Source organism: Giraffa tippelskirchi, chromosome 13 (genome assembly GCF_054371585.1).
Source record: "Giraffa tippelskirchi isolate mGirTip1 chromosome 13, T2T-mGirTip1v1.2.pri, whole genome shotgun sequence".
Lineage (NCBI taxonomy): Eukaryota > Metazoa > Chordata > Mammalia > Artiodactyla > Giraffidae > Giraffa > Giraffa tippelskirchi.
This window is the reverse complement of record NC_137287.1, coordinates 113,743,870-113,766,079: the sequence shown is the minus strand read 5'-3', so window position 1 is coordinate 113,766,079 and position 22,210 is coordinate 113,743,870. Positions and strand designations below refer to the sequence as shown.

Below are 22,210 nucleotides of genomic sequence, written 5' to 3'. Positions count from 1 at the left end.
ACAGAGGATGAGATGGTTGGATGGCATCACCGACTCAATGGACACGAGTTTGAGTAAACTCCGGGAGGTAGTGATGGACAGGGAGGCCTGGCGTGCTGCAATCCATAGGGGTTGCAAAGAGTTGGACACGACTGAGCAACTGAACTGAACTGAAAAATGAGAGACACCCTCTCCCCCCTCCCCAAAGGCCGAAACTTGGCTCCACCGGGAGGGACGAGTCTAGTGGAGGCTTCCGGCGGGGAGTGCTGAAAGCCTAGCCCGGATCCCGAGGGCGCAGGCGCAAAGCGGCGGCTCGCCGGAGGGCGGAGGTTTGCGCCCGCCAACTTCAGTAAGGGTCGCGGTACTGGGAACGCGGGACTGGAGGGTCGCCGCTGCGTTATAGGAGAGTTTCGGCCTCCTGGGAGACCAGAGAGGACATCCAGGTGCAGGGCGGGCAGGTTTAGTGGTGAGAACGGGAATACGACTTAGTTCTGTTTGATAAGCCCTGCATCTATGAGCGCCACAGTGCCAGGCTCAGGATGGGGCGGTGATCCTTTAGGGACGTTGGACCTTGTCAATCCAACCAAAAAATAAAAAATAGAGGACATCTTTAGTGATCCATTGGTTAAGAATCCTCCTTGCAGGGGAGGGGAGGCAGGTTTGATCCCTGGTAGGGGAGTTAAGCTCGCACATGCCAGGCAGCAACTGAGGCTGCAAGCCGCAGTCAAAGATCCCCACTGGCGGAAACTAAGACCCTCTGCAGCCAAAAAAAATTTAAAAATAAAAAATATAGACCGTTTTGAGGGAGCTGTGAGGGGCTGGAGCTGGGTAGACAGCCATCCTCGTTGAGCACAGAAGAGAAAAAAGAATAGATCGTTAAGGCCAGGGTTGGAGAAGGGCTTTTGAGCAGAAGGAATTGCGTTTGGAAAAAGCCGTCGCGAAAATGAGAAACTAGAGGGCAAACAGGCCACTCTTCTCCCCAGGGGAGCACTTAGTGGCTGCCCTGAGAGAGCATGGATGTGTGTGCAATGCACCTGTCTCGCTGGCTCAAACTGATGAATGCAGAGACTTAAAAAGATTTTTGTTACAGTCTTCAGTAGGTAGAGTTTTAGGGTCTTAAAACACACACACACACACACACAGATACACTTTTGTTGCCTTTTCACAGCTACTGTCCCTGCAAAGTTAAAGAGCAGGGAAGAGGGTGCTTGTGATTTCTCTTCCTAAGGATGCTGTCTTTTGATACAAAATTGCGTGAATTTTGCAGTCAGTGTTTGCTAGAAAACTAAACAAGTACCTGCCCAGAGAACTGCACCCACTTCTGGAGACTGTAGAGAGAGCAAGGGCCTGAGAATCAGCTGCTACCAAGTTCAATTCCTGGCTGTGCCTTGTACAGCTAGGTGACCTTGGGCAAGTCACTTACTATCTCTGAGTAAGTGTTTATCTGTAAAGTGAGATTAATAATTTCTAAATGCTGGCATAATGCATATGGTAGATAATGCATATGAAGCTCTGAATGTGCTCAATAAACAGGTGTGAACAAATCTGATATTAAACAGATATTCATTTTTAATGAATATTCATAATTTTTCATTTTTATTTTCTCTCCTGGTGAACATTTTGTGATTTTACAGTCTTAGATAGAACCTTTGTGTGTTTCACAACTCATAGCAAGTTGTGTACTTTGACAGTACTATTTCCATTTCTGATGATTACCGCTCTCGCTTTTTAGCTCAGTCGGTAAAGAATCTGCCTGCAATGCAGGAGACCTGGGTTCGATTCCTGGGTTGGGAAGATCCCCTGGAGAAGGAAATGGCAATCCACTCCAGTATTCTTGCCTGGAAAATCCCATGGACAGAGGAGCCTGGTGGGCTACAGTCCATGGGGTCACAAGAGTCGGACACGACTTAGTGACTAAACCACTGTTGTTTTTGCTCTGGGAAGTTGGGGGAATTTTGGCCTCTCTCTCATCACGTTCCACACTTGTCTCTTAGCAGACACTATTAAGATGGACATCAAATCAGAATGTTTCTTTCAGAATTCTCAGCACATGTCAAAGGGTAACTAGCTCTCCTTGACCCATATTTGATCCCCAGTAGGTCATTGTGGTGTCATCGATGTGCTTTCCATGGTCTTCCAGCTTCATCCTCCATAATTCCTGGGGCAGGGCGCTGGGCAAACAAAAATGTAAGGCAAAGAGTGGGACTGAGTTAAAAGGAAAAGCCAATAAAATCACTAGCACACACTGATGTTGAAAAGAATGCAAGTTCTCCTCTTGTCCCCAGCTAATAAGACCACCCTGAAGTAGGTGATGAACTACAGTGAAAAGATTTCTTCACTGAAATAAGGCAGTATAAAATCCATCAGACAAGTGCAGGGTGTCCTGGACTCATGTGTGTTATATGCTCACATTCTGTCCCGTCAGAATTGCTTTTAGAAATGGGCCTGTACAGGCCTGTAGAGACCCTGCCTGGGCTCCCTATGGCCCTAGACTTGACAAGCATTCAGAGGTATATGAGGTAGAGGTGTGTAAAAAGTCTTAGGTGCTCCGTCCTGCCTGACTCTTTGCAACCCCATGGACTGTACCCGCTAGGCTCCTCTGTCCATGGAATTCTCCAGGCAAGAATACTGGAGTGGGTAGCCATTCCCTTCTCCAGGGGATCTTCCCAACACAGGGATCAAACCCAGGTTTTCTGCATTGCAGGTGGATTCTTTTCCATCTGAGACAGAAAAAGGAACAGAGAATTAACTTGGCAGCCAGGCTCAGACCGTGAGTATCCAATTGAATGCCTCCTCTTGGAAGATCCCATTTCCCATTACCTGGCTTGTTCCAGCCAGTTCCTGGCTTGGCTCTGCTTAGAGATTTTGAAAGTTACTCTGCTTGGACCTAACAGCCAGGGTGAGAAGCAGACCAGCACAGAGGTTACACGTGAGAGCCCCAGAGTCAGTTTATATGGCTCCAAGTCCCAACTCTGGCCCTTATTAGCTCTGTGACCTCTAGGAAAGGTACAGCTTCTCTGTGTTTCTTCATTGGTAAAAAGGAGATTCCTACCTTACGGTCGTTTGGATGAAAACTGGTAACAGACATGAAAAAGTCTAGCACAGAAACTGGATCAGAGTAGGCAGGTGTTCTGAAGCTGACTTTGACCAGTTAACTCTATTGACCACAGGGTTTTTGCAGAAACTAACACCTGTGGCCAGTGATTTGTTTTGTAACTGATACTGATACAGGAGTGTTAATAACATTCAGGTGACAAAAGACATACTAACACATCTCTGGTCAAAAATGGGTTGAGCAAAAACAGGAGTGGTTAACCATACCAGCAGCTCTCAAAATCATTGGGAAAACTCGAGGGAGAATCCAGGATTTCCAGGGATGACAGTGCAGCGCTGATGTGATAAGGAAACTGTTGCCAATAAGAGCATCGTTGCCACTTCTACACCAGGAACTCAGTTTTGTGGGTTTTGTTACCACAGCAACCACATGAAAGAGAGCTCCCAGTTCCTTTCTTGAGCCAAAAATCTGATAACAGGTGTATCCTGAGGCCACATGCCTGGCCTGAGCTCCAGGGGAGGCTGGGAAAGTTGGTGTTTGGCATTTTCAGCTACAGTTAAGTGGAGGTAGTGAACTACCTCCCATCATGGCTCATAAAATAAGATTCCCTGACTATAGGCTGGGGTTCAGATGCCAGGCAGACAAACCTAATAAATGTGCAATACCACCCACCCAAAGAAAGACATCATTGACATAGGAAAAAAAGTGGATGTTGGGTGATACCTTATAGGCTTGTTACACCTTGGTCATTTTACACATTGAGATCAAAATCCAAACACCAAGAGATCCTCTGGTTAAGAAGTGCTGGTTGCCTACCCAACATTTTCCCTTCTCCCTTAGTGTCAGAACCCCTGCGTTATTGTGGGGAGTCATGTGCCCAGTTAATTAGACATATATCCCATCCACCAATGCAGGCAAGGTGGCTGGCTAGTGAGATGCAAGCAGAAGTCATTGCGTGGGGCTTCTCAGGAAGCTCTGTAAAGATGCCCTTTTGCTCTTTCCTCCTTTTTTTCCTGCCCAGTACCCAGAAACAGTGGCTAGAGCTCCAGTACCATCTTAGGATAATATAATAATCCTAATAGTAGAAGCCATTTGCCAAGAATGACAGAGTGGAAACACAGAAAGCCTCTGATGACCTGTCGTACCAGCCCTGGATCACCTAACACCATCCTTCTTTTATGTGCTGGGGGGGAGGGAAATCTTATTTAGGCCATTGTTATTTTGGGCTTCTGTGACTAGCAGCTGAAGGTGATTCCTTACAGATTTCAAGCTGGCTTTGGTGGTTTCACGGGAGCTTCTCTTCTAGCAATCCAAGATGGCATCATCCTCCGGCGCATAGGAGAATCCCAGGAAGGCACTCGAGGCCCCAGAGCTGCTCGCCATGGTGTCAGGAGTGCAGCCAATGGACTTTGACACAGCTTCCTGCGTGAACTCTGGGTCAAAGTGTTTCAAGTCAGCAGGTCCTGCCTGTGAATATAAGCCAACGATGAGAAGGGAACATTGGGTCAGAGCTGCCAAAGGAGCCCAGAGCCCTGAGAGAGCTGTTAGATCTCCTCTCTGAGTGCCCCGGGGGCATCCTTCCTTAACTGACACTTTTTCATGCATTTACACTAGTCATCATATTCCACAAGGTCCATTAACCATTTACCAATTCCTCTACCTGCCTGCTCTACATCAACCCTCCATATGCTGCTGGTAGATTGTGACATGAAGAAAGTATGAATCAAGAACCTAAAAAATGTGCACAACAGATTCAGAGGACAAATGAGTGGTTACCAGAGGGGAGAGGGGCAGGAGGAAGGGCAAAACAGATGAAGGGGATTAAGACGTACAAACCACTAGGTATAAAATAAGTTACAAGGATGTAATGGACAGCATGGGGAATATAGTCAATAGTTTATAATAACTCTGTATGGAGTATAATCTGTACAAATATCGAATTACTATGCTGTACACCTGAAACTAAAATAATACTGTAAGTCAACTAACTGTGATGGTGGTGGTTTAGTTACTAAGTCGTGTCCGACTCTTGCGACCCCATGGACTGTAGCCTGCCAGGCTCCTCTGTCCATGGGATTCTCCAGGCAAGAATACTGGAGTGGGTTGTCATTTCATCCTCCAGGGGATCTTCCCAACCCAGGAATCGAACCTGCATTGCAGGCAGATTTTTTACCGACCAAGCTATGAGGGAAGCCCCAACTAACCATACCTCAACAATAAAAAATAAAATATATTCACATTCTTTGACTTAATAATTCCCCATCTGGAATCCATCTTAAAATAATCAGAACTCTGGACAATTTGCAGCAACATGGATGGACCTAGAGATTGTCATACTGAGTGAAGTCAGAAAGACAAATATATGATATCACTTATATGTGGAATCTAAAAAAGTGATAGAAATGAACTTATTAACAAAACAGAAATAGACTCACAGACATAGAAAACAAACTTCTGGTTACCAAGGGTAACAGGGGAGGGATAAATTAGGAGACTGGGATTGACACATACACGGTATTATATGAAAGATAACTAATGAGAACCTACTGTATAGCCCAGGGAACTTTATTTGGTGCTCTGTAATGACCTATATGGGAATAGAGTCTAGAAGAGAGTGGCTCTATGTATATGTATGACTGTTTCACTTTGCTATACAGCAGAAACTAGCCCAACGTTGTAAATCAACTATACTCCAATTAAAATTTTAATTAAAAAACAACTGGACAAAGACATGAACTTAAAGATATTCATTAATCCATTATGATAAAGAAAAAAATGGTAATAACCTAAAGTTTTCACCATTAGGAACATGGTGGAATAAATGTTACCAACATAGGGTTGAAATATTATACAATCACTTAAAATCATGGTCTTATGTGACTTAGGAAAATGATGACATAGTTTTAGCAAAAAGAGGGAGGAGATGAGATCTATATATACATGAATTATGACCTATGTTGGGGGAGATGATATCTGTATCTATGTATGAACTATGACCTACATAAAAAACATAGAAAAAAAGATCTGAAAGAAACATGCCAGTGGTACATGCTTTCTCTTGGGTGGTGAGATAATACGCCTTTTCTCCTTGATGCTTTAAATGTATTTCATTTTATTTCTTGGTCGTACTGTGCAGCACACAGGATCTTAAGTTCCCTGACCAGGGATCAGACCTGTGCCTGCCGCAGCAGAAGCTCAAAGTCTTAACCAGGGGACTGCCAAGGAAGTCCCTCTCTGTGATGATTTAAATGTCTCTGTTTTACACACTTTCTACAATAAATACATGTCATTTTTATTACCAGGAAGAAAGCTAAACATAGAAAAAAAAATCGTTACAGGACTCGGCTCTGTCTGAGTGTGCTCCATGACACAGAACACTTTAAAAGCTGTAAAGTGCTTTGTGATGAGGGTTATTGGTATTGAAAGTAAAGGGGAGGCAACCTGGCTCCTCATATAGAGCTGAACTGGCCGTCAGGACTTCCGGGTTCCAGACCCAATTCTGCCTCTAACTTACAGGGTAGCCTTGAACAAATCACTGAGCTTCTTGGACCCTCGGTTCTCCCATCTGTAGGAAGAGGCCAGGCCAGAATACCCTCCCCAGGTACTCTCCAAGCTTCCACCAGTCCTGGGAATCCAGAAGCTAGAACATGATGGCCTCTTACCACATTTGGGTTGAAGGGTGGAGTCAGCCTCTTGTGGTACAAGTCATCCCAGTTTATGGGGCTGAAGAATACATGGCTCTTTATCTCAAGCTGTGGGAAGAAGGTGATCAGTAGCAGTCCTCTCCATTGGATGCTCCCACCCCACCCCACATGCCTTGGAGCTCCAACTCTATTGGCAACCAGTTGTCTAGCCCTAAAATCTTTACTAGGAAGGTAACTTGCCATTATGGCTGGTTTCCTGGAACAAAGGAGTGTCTGCAATAAGGCCTCTCCCCTTAGCCATTATCTCAAACCCAGATCTTTTCCCTGTAACATCTGTTTATTCCACAGCTATTTATTGAGCACCTACTCTGTACTATACTAGGCTGTAGAGGTATGTCAGTGAACAAGACAGCAGAACCTGCTCTTGGAGGGTCCTGGGGAATCTTACTCTACTCTCTCAGTGTATCCTGACTCTTCCAGAATTCTTTTTTTAAAAATACACTCTTTTCTAAAAATCTTTATTGAATTTATTACAATATTACTTCTGTTTTATGTTTTGGTTTTTTGGCTGCAAGGCTTGTGGGATTTCAGCTCCCCAACCAGAGACTGAACTCACATTCCCTGCATTGGAAGAGGAAGTCCCAACCACTGGGCAACTAGGGAGATCCCTCTTCCAGAATTCTAGACAGAGAAATAGACCAAATCAACTCACTAAGGAAGATTTGAGAAATAAAGCCCCAAGAAAAGCTGCAGTTTCGCAAAGATCCAGAATTAAGGATTCAGCCTTGGGCATGATTCATCGCTTCTTTCTTAATCCAAACTAACGTTGACAAAAACTTCTGCCTTTTCCAGCAGAGCCTTCCCTCTCTCTATGTCTCTCAAAGAACGATTCTCTAACTCTGTGTATCTGAACCCCCTGGGGAATTGTTAACAACCCAGATCCAAACTATTTCCAGAAGAATAGCCACAAAACTGGTAACACTTGTTGCCTCCAAATTTAAAAAACTAGGCAGCTCAAGGGACTTTTTCTGAATATCCTTTGAATCTTGATCTATGGGAAAGTATACCTTATTTTAAAAATCACATTTTTTTAAGATGCAAATTTCCTCTGGGAAGGAGGGACCTGTCTTCATGAAAGCCTTTTCTTTAAACTGTCCAGGGATGGGTAGGCAAAAGCCTTAAATATTGTTAAACTTCACAATATCTGGCATATAGGATAGTTTGTACACTTAAAAAGCACTTACTCCATGGCAGGCACTAGCCTAAGTGTTTGCTTATATTATTTGACCTTCATAAGAGCTACAAACTGGGTGCTGTTATTACAGATGGGAAGAAACGTTAAAGCAGGGGCTTCCCGGGGGAGCTCAAACAGTAAAGAATCTGCCTGGCAAGAAGGAGACGTGAGAGATCCCCTGGAGAAGGGAATGGCAACCCACTCCAGTATCCTTGCTCAGGAAATTCCACAGACAGAGGAGCCTGGCAGGCTACATTCTCTGGGGTCACAAGAGACTTGAATGTGACTTACGAACTAAACAACAACAAAGAGAGGTTAAGCCATTTACCCCGCACCTAGTAATTGGTGGAGAAAGGATCTGAATCCAGGCAGTCTGTCGCACAGTTCATGCAATCTCAATTTCTACGCTAGAAGAACAAACTTCTATGGAGAAAAGTACTGTGGATTTCTTATAAATCCAAATGATCTTTTGTTCAGCAGTGAATGTATGATTATTTTTTAAATTTTGCTTTAATTTTTTTTTAAAGCCATGAACTTATTTGGAGAACAGACTGTGAATTCTTCATCTCTCTATTCAGATGTTCAGTCTGGGTCCTGGCAAGGGTGAAGTGCTCAGATATTTGTGAAAAATAGTTTAGTTTGCTCTCTGTACAGAAGCCAGAGGAATTTGTCAAAACTTAATCTGAGGCCTCCACTCTCCTGCTCAACATATGCTAATTAACCAATCATCTAATTATCTCTCTCTCTGCCTTGCTCCTACTGCAGGACTCTTGCACACGCTGTGCCCTGTGTCTGGGATGCCTCCTCCCAGTTCTTTCCTATCCTTCAAATCTCAGCTCAATTGTCACCTCCTCATAGAGGACCTCCCTGACCACGCCAGTGTGAATTTCCCCGATTATTGTCTATCTCTGCTCATTGTTCATGTCTTTCTGAAACCGGCTGGAACCTGGGACCCTTTACCGGAGTGTTTGCACTTGCAGTTAGACAAACACCCAGAGAAATGTCTCCTCCAGTAACAGAATAGGAAGAAACTATAAGGGACGAAAAAGAACTGCACGCATGCGCAGTTGGGGCAAATTCTGAGCCATAAGATACACAAAGGCCAAAAACCAACTGCCACTTCCAGGGTGCTGGGAGAAAAAGCAGGGTACTGTGCGTGAACCCTGCACACGACACCACCAAGGGGGTAGGCAGACCACCTAAGCCACCTCTCCTGCCTGACCCCCAGATCTGCCCTTACCCTCACCCCATATAATGAATCAGTCTGCCCTCCTCGGAGAGCCAACAGGGGCACCTGTTACTTATTTCTGCTCCCTTATCCTACCGCACAAGTCCCAATAAAGCCTTGCCTGAATTCCTGTCTGGTCTCTTAGCATAGTCACACTGTAATAATTTATGTTTGTCTGTCTGCCTTTGCCTCATAAACTTAACGGCAGAGACCCAGCCTAACAAATCCCTAGCATTTAGCTCAAAGCCCAGCACATAGTAGGTGCTCCATAAATATTGGTTGACTAGAAGCATTAGATTGAAGGAAATAAACAGCAGCAGCTGTGAATCTCTGAACGGATGAATTAGCGGTGCCTGGCTTTAGGGAACAGCTGGAAGCGTGACACTGCTTCTGGGCTGCCTCTGCAGGAGGCTGAGAGCCCAGCGCCCCGCTGGCAGGGTACCTACAAAGTCTGTTTTGGAGCCCAGCCGCTGCCTCTGGTCCTTGTGGAGCAGGGCTTGCAGGAGGTCGCAGGCGGCCACCGTCCGGCCCCCAGGAATCCGTAGTGGCTGGTGCAGAATGTTCTCGTACATCTGGGACACGTCTTGGCTGTAGAAGGGCGGCTGGTGAGAGAGGGAGAGAGATGGGAGGATCATCCATGGGCACAGTTCTCAGAGACACTTGGAGTGGGCACAGTTCTAAAGTGGGCATAGTTCTCAGAGACACTTTGAGCAAAGTGGGGCAGCTGGAAGGATTCAGCCATTCCTGTGTCTTGTGCGATGGCTCACATGGAGAAGTGGAGAGAGACAGAGACCTCTGGGCATCCAGCACAGTGGAGAGGCTGCTGAGAAGGCCAAGAAGTCTCTCCCCTCCAGCGTGAGGCTTGTGGACCTCTCCAGATGCCCCCTCTAACCCATGTCTCTTAATCCAGCTTGTGCACCAACTTCACACTTTGCAAAGTTAACAGTTTCCCATCATCATTTTATTCCAGCCTCATATGATGTTATGAGACATGTTGTCATTTTTCAGACAAGAAGCGCAGGCAGTCTAGGATTGGATTCAGGGGCTAGTTCTATCTACCACCTCCCAGGACTGTGACCTTTTTGAGCCTCAATTTCCCTCTTAGTAAAATAAGAACAACCCCATTTCCTGCAGTGCCCCTGTCCAAAGGCTGTTTTGAGGAACCAAAGGAGTAACACATGAGATTGTGTATTATAAAGTGTGGAACTGACTTTATTGAAAAAAATATACCTTATCCTTGTATCCACGTTTACATCACGCTTTTTGAGCTTGTAGAGAAGAGGTGGCTGATTTAATTCCTTGAGGAGCCTGAGGAGGCCACACAAGGGAGAGATACACCCTCCATCTCTTCCAGAATCAGCTCTACCCCACTCACCAGGCCATGTAGCATCTCGTAGAGCACCGCTCCCAAGCACCACCAATCTACTGCCCGATCGTAAGGTTCCTTACGGAGCACTTCTGGAGCCAAGTACTGTTGAGAGAAAACACACTTATTTGAAAGACACTCAGCTTCCACCTCCCCATTTGTAAACAAGGTACTTGGAGGAAAAGATCACCAGAAGCTGATCCTGCTGTGATATTTACTTAGCTGTGTATGTGTTCACTCAGCATCAGTTCATCAAAGACCTGCTTTGTGCAAGACCCTTTGCCAATGTGTTGAGGACATAGAGGAAATCTGGCTGGACTGCCCTTTACAGTTGTATGTGTTGTGCACCACACAAAAGTACCAGCCAAAGGGGTAAAGGGGGCTGCAGGCCTGGCTGTGATCAACTCACCAAACCATAACCCTTGTACAAGACTGTATCTGGCAACTTGTGTGTGTGTGTGTGCTAAGTTGCTTCAGTCGTGTCTGACTCTTTGCGACCCTATGGACTGTGGCCCGCCAGGCTCCTCTGTCCATGGGATTCTCCAGGCAAGAATAGTGGAGTGGGTTGCCATGCCCTCCTCCAGGGGATCTTCCTGACCGAGGGATCAAACCGCATCTCTTATGTCTCCTGCATTGGCAGGCAGGTTCTTTACCACTCAGATGGTAAAGTGTCTGCCTACAATGCGGGAGACCTGGGTTTGATCCCTGGGTTGGGAATATCCCCTGGAGAAGGAAATGGCAACCCAGTCCAGTACTCTCACTTGGAAAATCCCATGGATGGAGGAGCCTGGTGGGCTACAGTCCATGGGGTCGCAAAGAGTCGGACATAACTGAGCCACTTCACTTCTTCGCACTTAGGAATCCTCATCCAGCAACTCACGTATGTTTAAAGGGAAAACTTGGGACTTCCCTGGTGGTCCAGTGGTTAAGAATTCACCTGCCAGTGAAGAGGACACAGGTTCAATCCCTGGTCTAGGAACTAAGATCCTACATGCCGCAGGGCAACTAAGACTGTGTGCCACAACTACTGAGCCCATGTGCCCTAGGGCCAGGGCTCTGCAACAAGAGAAATCACCCCAGTGAGAAGCCCGAGCCCCACGACGAAGAGTAGCCCCTGCTTGCTGCAACTAGAGAAGGCCCATGCGCAGTAATGAGCAGCAGCCAAAAATAAAATACAAAATAAATAAACAGGAAATATTTTCTAATTAGTCTGCCCAAAGGGAGTGCCTTTAATTTGCTCAAAAAGCATCCCAGTGATGTCTTGGAACTAGGAAAGCCCTGGGGATACTCACAGGGCAGTGGGAAGACTCAAAGATGAAGTGTAAGTCAGTGTGGCCCATATTTGCACGGGTAACCTTAGCAACGGAGGGATGGAAAAAAGTCAGGAAAGAGGAGGTGGCTTTTGAGCTCCTACTGACAGTGGAAAGCGTTCTATGTATCTGCACCTCGCACAAGTAGAGAACCTTAGGCAGAATTGTGCTTCCTGCAGACCGGAGGGCTTGGGAACCTCTTAGACTGGGGTCTCTACCACCAAGGAAAGAGGCCTCAGCAACACACCAAGCCACGTTGAGAGACTGCCTGGGTATGGAGAGGGGCAAGGAGTTACCCAGACCTAGTCCCACTGAATGTGTGGTCCCAAGCAGGTCACTGAACCTCCAAGAATTTTGGGGTCCTTATCCCACATAATGGAACTGCAGAATCCTTCCCTAGGGGCTGTGTTAAGGACACAGGCGAGGAACTTTCTTAGTGGTCCGGTGATTAGAGTTTTCCTTCCAATGCAGAGGATGCGAGTTGGATCCCTGGTGGGGAAACTAAGATCCTACATGCTGCAGGACAACTGAGCCTGCACACTGCAGCAAGAGAAGCCCCGTCACTGCAACTAGACAAAGCCCATATGCTGCAACAAAGAACCAGCACAGCCACACACACACAAAAAAGACACATTCTAATATATGTGTTGGCCCTTGAATAACTGTGAACAATTGAGCAACTGTGGTTACTCTTTTCTGTGCTCCCCAGTGCCATGGCAGTGCCCGAGTCATGGAAGAGGTGACCTGTTAGAGCCACGTCTGCTACATGATCCATCTGCTCCTGGCAGTAGTCAAGGAAGGGATGGTTGGGCTGGCAGGGCTTTGGGAGGCCAGCCTTGTCTAGTGAACACCCTCCCAGACCCAAACACAGACAACTCTTGGTTAGAGAGATCATCTGTCCACCAGCTCTCTTAAAACCAAACAGAGGAGGCTCAGCTGAAATCTGAGACCCAGATTCTTAAGCATATGGAAAAAAACAAAAGCTAAAGTCTTGGGCCACGCCAGCTGGAGAGGACTTGCCAGCCCTGCAGCCTCAGAACCCCACACCACCACCCAGACATCCGTCCAAGCAGCTGGAAACCCCTTTGGGTTCAAGGTCCAAGGGTCAATGCTGGTAGAAGTTTAAGGAAAGGTTTTTAACCCCAAAGTTGCAGGGAGGCCTTGGCAGGACAAAGAGATATGTATGAATGATTGCTGAGATTCACAAATTTTAACCCTCCAGGCTCTTAGTGGCTGGAAGAAGGAGAGAGATCGGTATCTTTACACTTGATCTTAACTGTCAGGACAGGGCCTCCTATTGCACACAGACTTCACCCTGCACGGCAGTGCTATCTAACACAGTAACCACTAGCCACATGTGACTACCAAACATTTGAAATGTGGCTGAGCTGAGCTGAGAGGGACAGTAAGTGTAAAATGCACACCAAAGACTTAGTTAGAAAAAATAAAATATTTCAACAATTTTATATTGACTGTACTTTGACATGATACTATTTTATATTGCTGTTGCTTAGTCGCTAATTTTTTTTTACATGCTGCTTGTTTAAAAATTTTTTTTTTTATTTATTTATTTGGCTGCCTTGGGTCTTAGTTGCAGCATGTGAGATCTAGTTCCCTGACCCGGGATCGAACCCATGCCCACTGTGTTGGGAGAGCAGAGTCTTAGCCACAAGACCACTAGGGAAGTCCCACATGCTGTTTTTTTTTTTTTAAATTATCAAAGATTACAATTGTACAATACTGAGAAGTATAGAACAAAATACAATTATTGGAGGACAACTGCTCTACTATATCTTGTCTGGCTCTTGCAACCCCATGGACTGTAGCCCACCAGGCTCCTCTGTCCATGGGATTTCCCAGGCAAGAATACTGGAGTGGGTTTCCATTTCCTCCTCCAGGGGATCTTCCCGACCCAGGGTTCAAACCTGCGTCTCCTGCATTGGCAGGTGGATTCTTTACCACTGAGCCCCCTAGGAAGCCCACTATTTTGCATATGTTGGGTTAAATAAAATATATTATTAAAATTGATTTCATCTTTTTCTTTTTGAGTGTGGATTGCTGGACATTTTAAAGTTGCATACATGATTTGCATTTCTGTTTCTATTTCTGTTGGACAGCACTGCTGCAGAGGGTCGCAAGCCAGGTCCCAGACACCCCCAGAGCTGGTCCGCCCATGACACAGATGAGGAAACCAAGGCTCCACGTGCAGTCAGCTCAGGGGAAGTGCTTGGGTGGAAGGAGTGAGCCCCTCTGCTGTAACCTGGTGGCTTTAGTCAGGAGCCATGGCCTCAATCACTTCCTGCCTCACCCCTCCCAGGAGGTTTAGCTTACCTCGGGGGTACCACAAAACGTGGACGTGGTCTCCTCGGGTTCTACACCTTCCTTGCAGAGGCCAAAGTCTGTCAGCACCACGTGTCCCTGTAGACGAGGGAGGGCAGGCGTGGGAGGGTGATCTGAGCCAAAGGGATGGCCAGGTCTAACCCTAAATCCCAGATGCCACAACCAGGGCATGGCCGTGGGGTACAAGCCCAAGCTGGAGGCTCCACTCACTCTGTGCTTCTAACCTGGATGCCAAGATCAGCACAGTGGTAGGGAGACGGCATCACGCTGTCTGTCCCCAGCTCATCACAGACTCACGTCCACACCCAGCAGTTCCAGAATGTCCTTGCTGGAGGGGCCTGGTAGCAGCAGCCCCCTTAACAGAAGACGGGGGACCCAGAGAGCAAACACACTTTGTGGCTAGGTGAGAGGGTGGCTGGTGGAGGTCGTGATGTGAGGGGATACTGCCAGGCTCTGCCCAGATCCCCTCTTTAGGAGCTGTCCAGCCCATCCCCCATGCCGAACCATCAGCTTCATCCAAAGTCATGCCCCTCTGAAGGGGCAGTCCCCATCTGATGACTGGCCAGTACAGTGGCATGGATGTCCACATCCTTGCCTCAGTTTGGAGGAGCTCTAGAGAGCCATCCCAGCTGGGGTGCCCCCCACCCCTGAAAGATCAGCTGAGATCTCACTTGCAACCACAGGGCAGGTGTGCTTCTTCCTCTGCCCAAACCTGCCCGTCACCCCTTAAATGTGTTCCCCAATAACCTTCGGCACCCTACACTCCATTTCAGAGTCTGTTTCCAGGGAGCTCAGTCTAAGATATGGAAGCACTACAAAATCTTCGAGCCTCTGTGTAACACTACTCCTGCCCCGCCACAGGCCTCATATACACATTCATTCACACACAAGTACATGTACATCCATGTACACACAACAAACATTTACATGCATGTACACAGTCATAGGCACACATGCACACATACACCTGAATGTGTCTCTAGCCATACACATGCATGCAAAATGCATGCACATACACATATACTCAGGGGCACACAGCACACGTGTGCAACTATGTGTGTGCACGCATACACACACACCAACCTGGCAGTCCAAGAGAATGTTTTCTGGTTTCAGGTCCCTGCAGACATTGAAAGAAAAGGGCGCTGTGATGTCGAAGCCACGCTGGCCCTCCTCCTCAGACAGAGGACCAAGTTCACCGGGATTTCATCAGGATCTAGGGATCCACACACCCCCTGGCTGTTGAGGCAGAAGGGCCAGGCCTGGCTCTGAGCCACAGGCAGGCCTCACCTGTAAATGATGTTGAGGGAGTGCAGGTAGCCAATGGCGCTGGCCACCTCGGCGGCGTAGAACCGGGCCCGGGGCTCCAGGAACCGGCGTTCCCGCTGCAGGTGGAAGAAGAGCTGGAGGGGGAGGAGGCGTGTGAGCGGGTTCCTAGGGGACTCCAGCTCCTCAGATGCAGGGTTGGAGGCAGCTGGGCAAGTCACCCCCTCTCTAAAATGCAACACCCTCATACAAGGAAGGGCATGCGGGCCCCCACTCTACAGAGCTGGCAAAGTGTCAGCAGGAGAGGTGAATTAACAAGAATGGAGCCCCTACTGTGTGCCAGGCTCCAGCTGCACCCTAATACATCTCTAGTTTTCTTTTATTTTCCTGACTACCTTCCAGATTTCAAGGAGGAGGCCAGTTTCACGGAAAAGGAAACTGGAGTGTCAGAGTATCCAGGTGACTTGCCCAAGGTCACGAACTATAATTGGCAGAGCCGTGACTTGAACCTGGGTGGGTCAGATATGTGCTTTTCCTCTAACCCATGTGATAAAATGATTTTGATGGTCAAACTGAGCCCAGGTTAGATCTGCCCCTGGGCCAGTTGCTTTGGTCTATTTTACCAGCAAAGAAAAGTTCTTCACTTCCACCAGGGAATTTAGGGATGGAGGATGCAAAACTTCCCTCTTGGCATCAGGCTAAAGAGCATGAGGTCACACAGGTTAAATCTGGGGTCACTGAGAAGGGCCATCTTGCTCGGAGAGACAGAGGAGGGAGCCCAGCTTTTCCCAGCTGTGCTTCTGGGTCACCAGGTGGCCCCACATCACAACCACAGGGACTGCTCACTCCCATGAAGTGGTCTATGGTGTAAAATGGGTAAAATTAGAACTACTGCCCACAAAGCTCCTCTAACTTTGACCTTTCCCAGGTCCACTGAAGGGATTCTGGGCAGCTTTGCATGGGAGTCAAGAAATGAAAATGGCTGGGAGTCAGACAGACCTGCCTTCAAATCCTGGCTCTGCCAAGTGCATGCAGGGTAGCCTTGAGCCAGTGAGTTACCTCCTTGAGCCTCAGTCTTTTCAGCTGCAAAATGGGTCTGTGGTAAGGATGAGGGGAGATCATTCCAGAACTTGGTGCACCTTGGGCACATGGGATGGAAAGCTCCAGATCACCCACCTCTCCCCCGTTGACATAGTCCAGCACGAAGTAGAGCTTCTCGGGTGTCTGGAAGGAGTAGCGCAGGCCCACGAGGAAGGGGTGGCGCACGTTCTTCAGGAGCACGCTGCGCTCTGCCATGATGTGGCTCTGCTGTGGAGTCATGCACACACACGCACGCATGTGCACGCGCACACACACACACACGGGTTGCGTTACCACCCACGTGGCCACACTGCTCAAATCCCCACTGTGGCTCCTCATTGCCCTCAGAGCCAAGCCCGGGAGGCCTTTCCTAGCATTCAGGGCACTGCATGGTCCACCTCATGCCCCGCCAGTACAGCTGGGTGCTGCTCCAGCCCTGGGTCCAAATTCCCTGCCCCCCCCTCACCTCAGTGAAAGTGTTAGTTGCTCAGTCGTGTCTGATTCTTTCGCCAAACCCCATGGACTGTAGCCCCCTCAGGCACCTCTGTCCATGGAATTCTCCAGGCAAGAATACAGGAGTGGGTTGCCATTCCCTTCTCCAAGGGATCTTCCTGATCCAGGGATTGAACCCAGTCTCCTGCATTGCAGGCAGATTCTTTACCATCTGAGCCACCAGGGAAGCCTCAACAAAGCTGTAAGATGACTGAATAGATGAGTTCCAAGGACAAGCTCTCAAAGAAAAGAAGGCAGGCACTATGCACATCCAGGCCTCTCTTCCTGTTCCCTTGCTGGACGCCTCTTTTCAGATCATCAAAAGCCTATCTTCAAGGCTACCTCCTTTAGCAAGACCTGCCGGTGAGCTCTTTTTTAACATTAGTTCCCTCTCCTGAGCCCTCTGACTTGACATTCAGTCCTTTCTCGGGGCCTGCTCTGTCCTTCTTATGGAGGTGGCGTTAGAGAGACTCAAGTCAGTGGAAGCATCTAGAACCCTTGGATGGCTGTGGCATGAAGGGCCTTTGGTGAGCCTGAAGTGTGACCCCCCACATTGCACAGGTGAGGAGGCTGGCACCTGACGGGGCTGAAGACTGGTTCACCATGGAGCCCTGGATCTTTAGGGGAAAGCAGAGAGCCTGGACGGGGTCACCCGCAGGACCTCCAGGTGAGGCAGTTAGCCTGCCTTCCTGGAGAAGGGTCAGCATCCCACCCAGCCCCTCTGCCCTGGACCGCCTCTATGCCCAGAGTTGGACCCATCATTGGAAGCCAGCTGAGGCTGGGAGTCAAGAAGCAGGAGAGGAGATGCCTGGGCCCAAGCCCTGGTACCTCTTTCTTCTTTAAGATGGACTTTTTCTGAAGCACCTTCACTGCATAGAACATCCCGTCGGACTTGTGCTTGGCCAGTAGGACCTGAGCAGAAGGACAAATGCAGAACCCAAAGGTGACTACTCCTCTGAGCTTTGGGTTTCTCGATGGTGGTGCAGACCTCCAGTTCCAGCCCCGCACCCATGATTCTGCAGGTTGTAAGCTCCCACTTTGCACATGCGAGTGACAGCAGGGGATGGAAGGGGCTGGAAAGGGGGGAAACCCAGGTCTCCCATGCTCACAGGTCACTCACCTTCCCATAGTTTCCTTTGCCAATGACTTTGAGGAAGTCAAAGTCCGTGGGCCGGGCACTGGGACAAGAGGAAGGAACACGGGTCAGCATTTGCCAGCTTGGGAAACCTGGTACATTAGTTCAAATCAGGGCTTCTCTTTAACTTTGAAGCTGGAGAAGGCAAGGAGCTTTCTGAGACTGCCATGTGTTTCCAGCCAAGAGGGTCTTCTCAGACCGGTCCCTGCCTCTTGGGATCTCACAATGGAGTAAACAACAGGCAAGAAGGGGAAAAAACCAAACACAACCACACAGAAGGCAAGGAATCTGGCCTCCAAAGACAGAGAAGGGCCTGGAGGGTGGGGGGCTGCTAATAATGCAGCCTTTTGGGGGGATATTCCAGCCACGGGGCTCAGCATGAGAAGAGGCTGGGGAATTAGTGGGAGATAAAGCTGGGGGCTGGTCCTGGGCTCAGATGGCAGAGGGTCTTGATGCTGAATCAGAGAACTTGGGTTGTATTCCCAAGGCAAGGGGAGCCAGGGAAGAAAGGGATTGAGAGGCTGGAACTCACTTTGGGTTGGCAGAAGGCCCCAGGTTGATATTCCCGTTGGCCCTCGGGGGCTAAAGACATTTAAAGAAAGAGGTGATTAAGATCAGAGGGTCCCAACTCCTTGGCCTCCTCCCTTCCCCCCGGCCCAAGACCGGCTCCCTTTTCCAACATCTCTAACTAGCCTGCCTGCCTTCTTTCCTGCGTCCCTTTCTCCCTTCCTTCTTTCCATCCATCTACCAACCCACCCAACCATCCACATCTCACCTGCTTCTCACGATAGCCTTGGGAGGCCGCTGGCTGTTATACCAAATGTGAGGGTGAGAAAACTGAGACCCAGAGAAGAGCTGTCGGAGGACTAACAGGCAGCCCCACCGGCACAAGAATACAGGTGACCTCGGGGCCAATTCCATAATTTTTCCACCTCACTTACTTCTTGAAGCCCTTGCCCGAGTGTCTTTTCTCTTTACCCTGCAAATGGCCCGATTCCATGAGCTCACTGTGATCCCGGTGGGCGCCCCAGTCCTGGGACCGTCCACCTGGCTGACGAGGACCTCCCTGGGTTTCCTCAGCCCTGGGAGGAAGGGAGCCCCCTGGTGGTGGGTGGGGGAACCAAAACCCACCTACCTGCGGACTGGGGGTCCCAGCTGGGCTCGAGTCCATGCTGAAGCGATGATCAGGTACCCTCTGGGGACGCAAGGAGGAGCAGGATGAGGGAGGTGCTGCTGGGGAATTAGTGTCGCCTGTCTAAGATGTTAGGCACAGCTGCTCTGTCCTCCCCTGCCCGACTCCCTGCACCTGCCCTAGGCCAGCAATCCCTGCCTGGGACAAGAAATGATATCCTTTGGGCCCAGCCTCTCCAGTCAGACATCTCATGGGGGAAGGAGGGAGAATGGTCAGGGGTGGCCCTTGCCAGGTTGTCTTTTCAAGCACTGGGGTTGGCCAGGGCAGCTCTGATGTCTGGGAAGGCCAAGGCTGGAAGGACTCTTGCACGGCATCAAGTCTGAACTCTTCCTCCCATGTCAGAGGCAGGGAGCCTGAGGCCTCAAAAGGGACTTGGCTAGGGTCTCACAGCTTGTGAGGGGCAGGCTGGGCTCCCCTGGATCCCATACAGGCATGTTGCCACCCTGGATCCCTATAGACAGCCCTGGGCTGGGTGCTGTGTTGACTATTATGTCTCAGCCACAAGGACTTCCACCTAATGTCCCTGGAGGGGCAGCTGCCCTGGGGACCTTGGGCCAGAATCATGAACAGACCCACAAGCAAGCGAGCTAAGACACTTCAGTTGTGTCTGGCTCTTTGCGACCCTATGGACTGTAGCCCTCCAGGCTCCTCTGTCCATGGAACTCTCCAGGCAACAATACTGGATTGGGTTGCCATGCCCTCCTCCAGGGGATCTTCCTGACCCAGGGATCGAACTCGCATCTGTCACATCTCCTGCATTGGCAGGCGGGTTCTTTACCACTAACGCCAGCTGGGAAGCCCCTGGCTGTGCTGTTTGAGATCAAACAGTAGAGTGTGTGAACAGCGGTCTGTGCGGCCAGGAGTATATGTCTTCCCTGCCCTATAGCCTGCATGGTGGAGGACGCTTATGTGTCCAGGCCCTGGCTCGGCAGGCCCAAGACCCCACAGCCTCACCCTAGACTGGAAGATCAAGTCCAGGAACTGAGATTGCTTCCAGGGACTGCTGGGTACTGCGCCTCCTGAGACCACAGCTCTGGCCTGCAGTGGGGCCCCGGCTGCCATAGAGACCACCCATCTTTACAAGGGGGCCCTGGAGCAACCACTCCCTGGTCTTTTTGGGAGCTGAGAAAGTGACCACAGGGGAAGTGAGGGAATTTTCCCTGTCCAGGCTGCTCCGGGGGGCCCAGCCCCATGGACCCCTGAGAAGGTGAGCCGCAGAGCTGCCCAAATACAGAGCACAGCCTGGCTTCAGCCAGTGCCCCGAGTCCGCGCTCCTGCAGCCCACACCCCTCCTGGCCCGGCCCTGACAGCCCCTCTGCCAGGCCCTTGCCTCCCCGGCCCCATGTACCTGCACAGCCTGCGGAGAGGCCGCTGGGAGAAGCCGCGGTGGGAGCCGGAGGGTGGACAGTGGACAAGAAGCCCTCTCTGTTCTCCCAACAAGGGCCGAAGTGTCTGTGCCTGGCGCCGGCCCGGCCCCGGCACCCAGCTCGGAACTCCCGGCCGCGGCGAGGGAGCTGTTGATGTCACGCGGGAGCCAGCAGGGCTTAAGAAGGGACCGAAGTCCTCTGTTCCCTCGGGGACATCGCCTCCCCCTGGGGGGTGTGGGTAGAAGGGCGTGAGCAACAGCTGCGGGAGAGCTGGGGCGATGCTGGGGCTTGTTGGAATGCACATGAGTGTGTGGGGTAGGGGTGTGTGTGCAGGTGTTTTGTGCAGAGATGTGTATCTGTCTGTCTATCTGGTGTATCACTGTGTCCCTGCATGTCAAGGTATTTGTGCATCATTGTGATCATGTTTGTGTGATTTTGTGCATCTGTACCTCAGTGACTGGTCTGGGTCACGATGTGCTTCAGTGAATCTCTGTGTAGTGTAGTGTGTGGACACAGCAGTGTGTACCTCTATACATGTTAACGTGTTGTATGCATATGTGTGTGTCTATGAATACATATGTGTGACAGTGGTCTTTGTGGGTCTGTGTTCATATCAGTGTTTATCAGTAAATCTGTTTGTGTGTGTGTCTGTGTGTCTGTGTGTGTGTCTGTGTGTCTGTGTGTGTGTGTGTAGGGGGCCTGTCTGGGAGGAGACATGTTGCCCGGGGCCTACCCAGGCCCACTGCAGACCATCTGGGGCTGAAGATGAAGTTCAGAGACCTGGGAGCACTTTGGCTCCCAAGAACCTGAAGGTGTTTCAGGGCCTGAGTGTCTGGTTCAATCAGCCTGGCCTTGGTTCTTGCTGAACACTTGGATTTTGGGGTCCTTCCCGATGGCCCTCCAGGCTCTGACCGCTGTCTCCAGAGTACGATTGGGACATAGCACTCTTTGCTGCAGTGCTGCAATGCTTGCACCTGGACACACCTCTCCTCTAGCAACAAAATACAAAGAAACTGTATGGGGCTAAAAATAACTGCATGCATGGGCAGATGGGGCAAATTCTGAACCTAAAGGATACAAAGAGACCAAAAAATCCAACTGCCACTTTTGAGGAGCCTGGAGCAAAAGCAGGGTACTGTGCATGCCTCCTTCACTCAATACCACTTAAGGGTGGGGGCAAGATACCTAAAGCTAGATACGACCCCTGGACACGCCCCTGTGCTGTGCTTAGCTGCCCTGTTGCATCCGATTCTTTGCGACCCCATGGATTGTAGCCCTCCAGGCTTCTCTGTCCGTGGGGATTCTCCAGGCAAGAACACTGGAGTGGGTTGCCATGCCCTCCTCCAGGGGATCTTCCTAACCCAGGGATCAAATCCTGCATTGCAGGCAGATTCTTTACCAGCTGAGCCACCAGGGAAGCCCAAGAATACTGCAGTGGGTAGCCTATCCCTCTGCAGGGGATCTGGCCAACCCAGGAATTGAATCGGGGTCTCCTGCATTGCAGGCGGATTCTTTACCAGCT

At 49.5% G+C, this 22,210-nt stretch overlaps 2 protein-coding genes and 1 long non-coding RNA gene across 5 annotated transcripts in view; 1 reads left to right on the top strand and 2 right to left on the bottom strand.

The window, feature by feature from the left end:
- Nucleotides 1–275: 275 nt before the first annotated feature.
- Nucleotides 276–5,022, top strand: LOC145532293 (uncharacterized). Its single transcript, XR_014073132.1, has 3 exons — nt 276–422; nt 2,684–2,749; nt 4,297–5,022. It is a non-coding gene; the product is annotated as an uncharacterized LOC145532293 (long non-coding RNA).
- SGK2 (serum/glucocorticoid regulated kinase 2) lies at nt 1,526–20,907 on the bottom strand. The gene is made up of 14 exons (XM_081556996.1): nt 20,670–20,907; nt 19,265–19,324; nt 18,662–18,711; nt 18,115–18,172; nt 17,823–17,906; nt 16,599–16,730; nt 15,447–15,559; nt 15,240–15,276; nt 14,148–14,234; nt 10,516–10,611; nt 9,587–9,742; nt 6,697–6,786; nt 4,295–4,501; nt 1,526–2,150 (listed from the first exon to the last, which is right to left on the bottom strand). Exons 2-13 carry the CDS (start codon nt 19,298–19,300, stop codon nt 4,337–4,339), a joined length of 1,104 nt encoding a protein of 367 aa, XP_081413122.1. The 5' UTR covers nt 19,301–19,324; nt 20,670–20,907; the 3' UTR covers nt 1,526–2,150; nt 4,295–4,336.
- L3MBTL1 (L3MBTL histone methyl-lysine binding protein 1) overlaps nt 19,286–22,210 on the bottom strand; it is a 48,165-nt gene continuing 45,240 nt past the window's right edge. Inside the window, exons 21-22 of one of the 3 annotated variants that reach the window (XR_014073131.1) lie at nt 20,670–20,913; nt 19,286–19,324 (exon numbers count right to left, since the gene is read on the bottom strand). Coding sequence is in view for 1 of the 3 variants with exons in the window: in XM_081556976.1 (XP_081413102.1) it covers nt 20,866–20,913 (48 nt within the window). In the remaining 2 variants the exon portion in view is untranslated. Of the gene's footprint in view, nt 19,325–20,669; nt 20,914–22,210 lie in introns of those variants that run through there. The other 2 variants (XM_081556976.1, XM_081556981.1) reach the window with 2 other exon arrangements.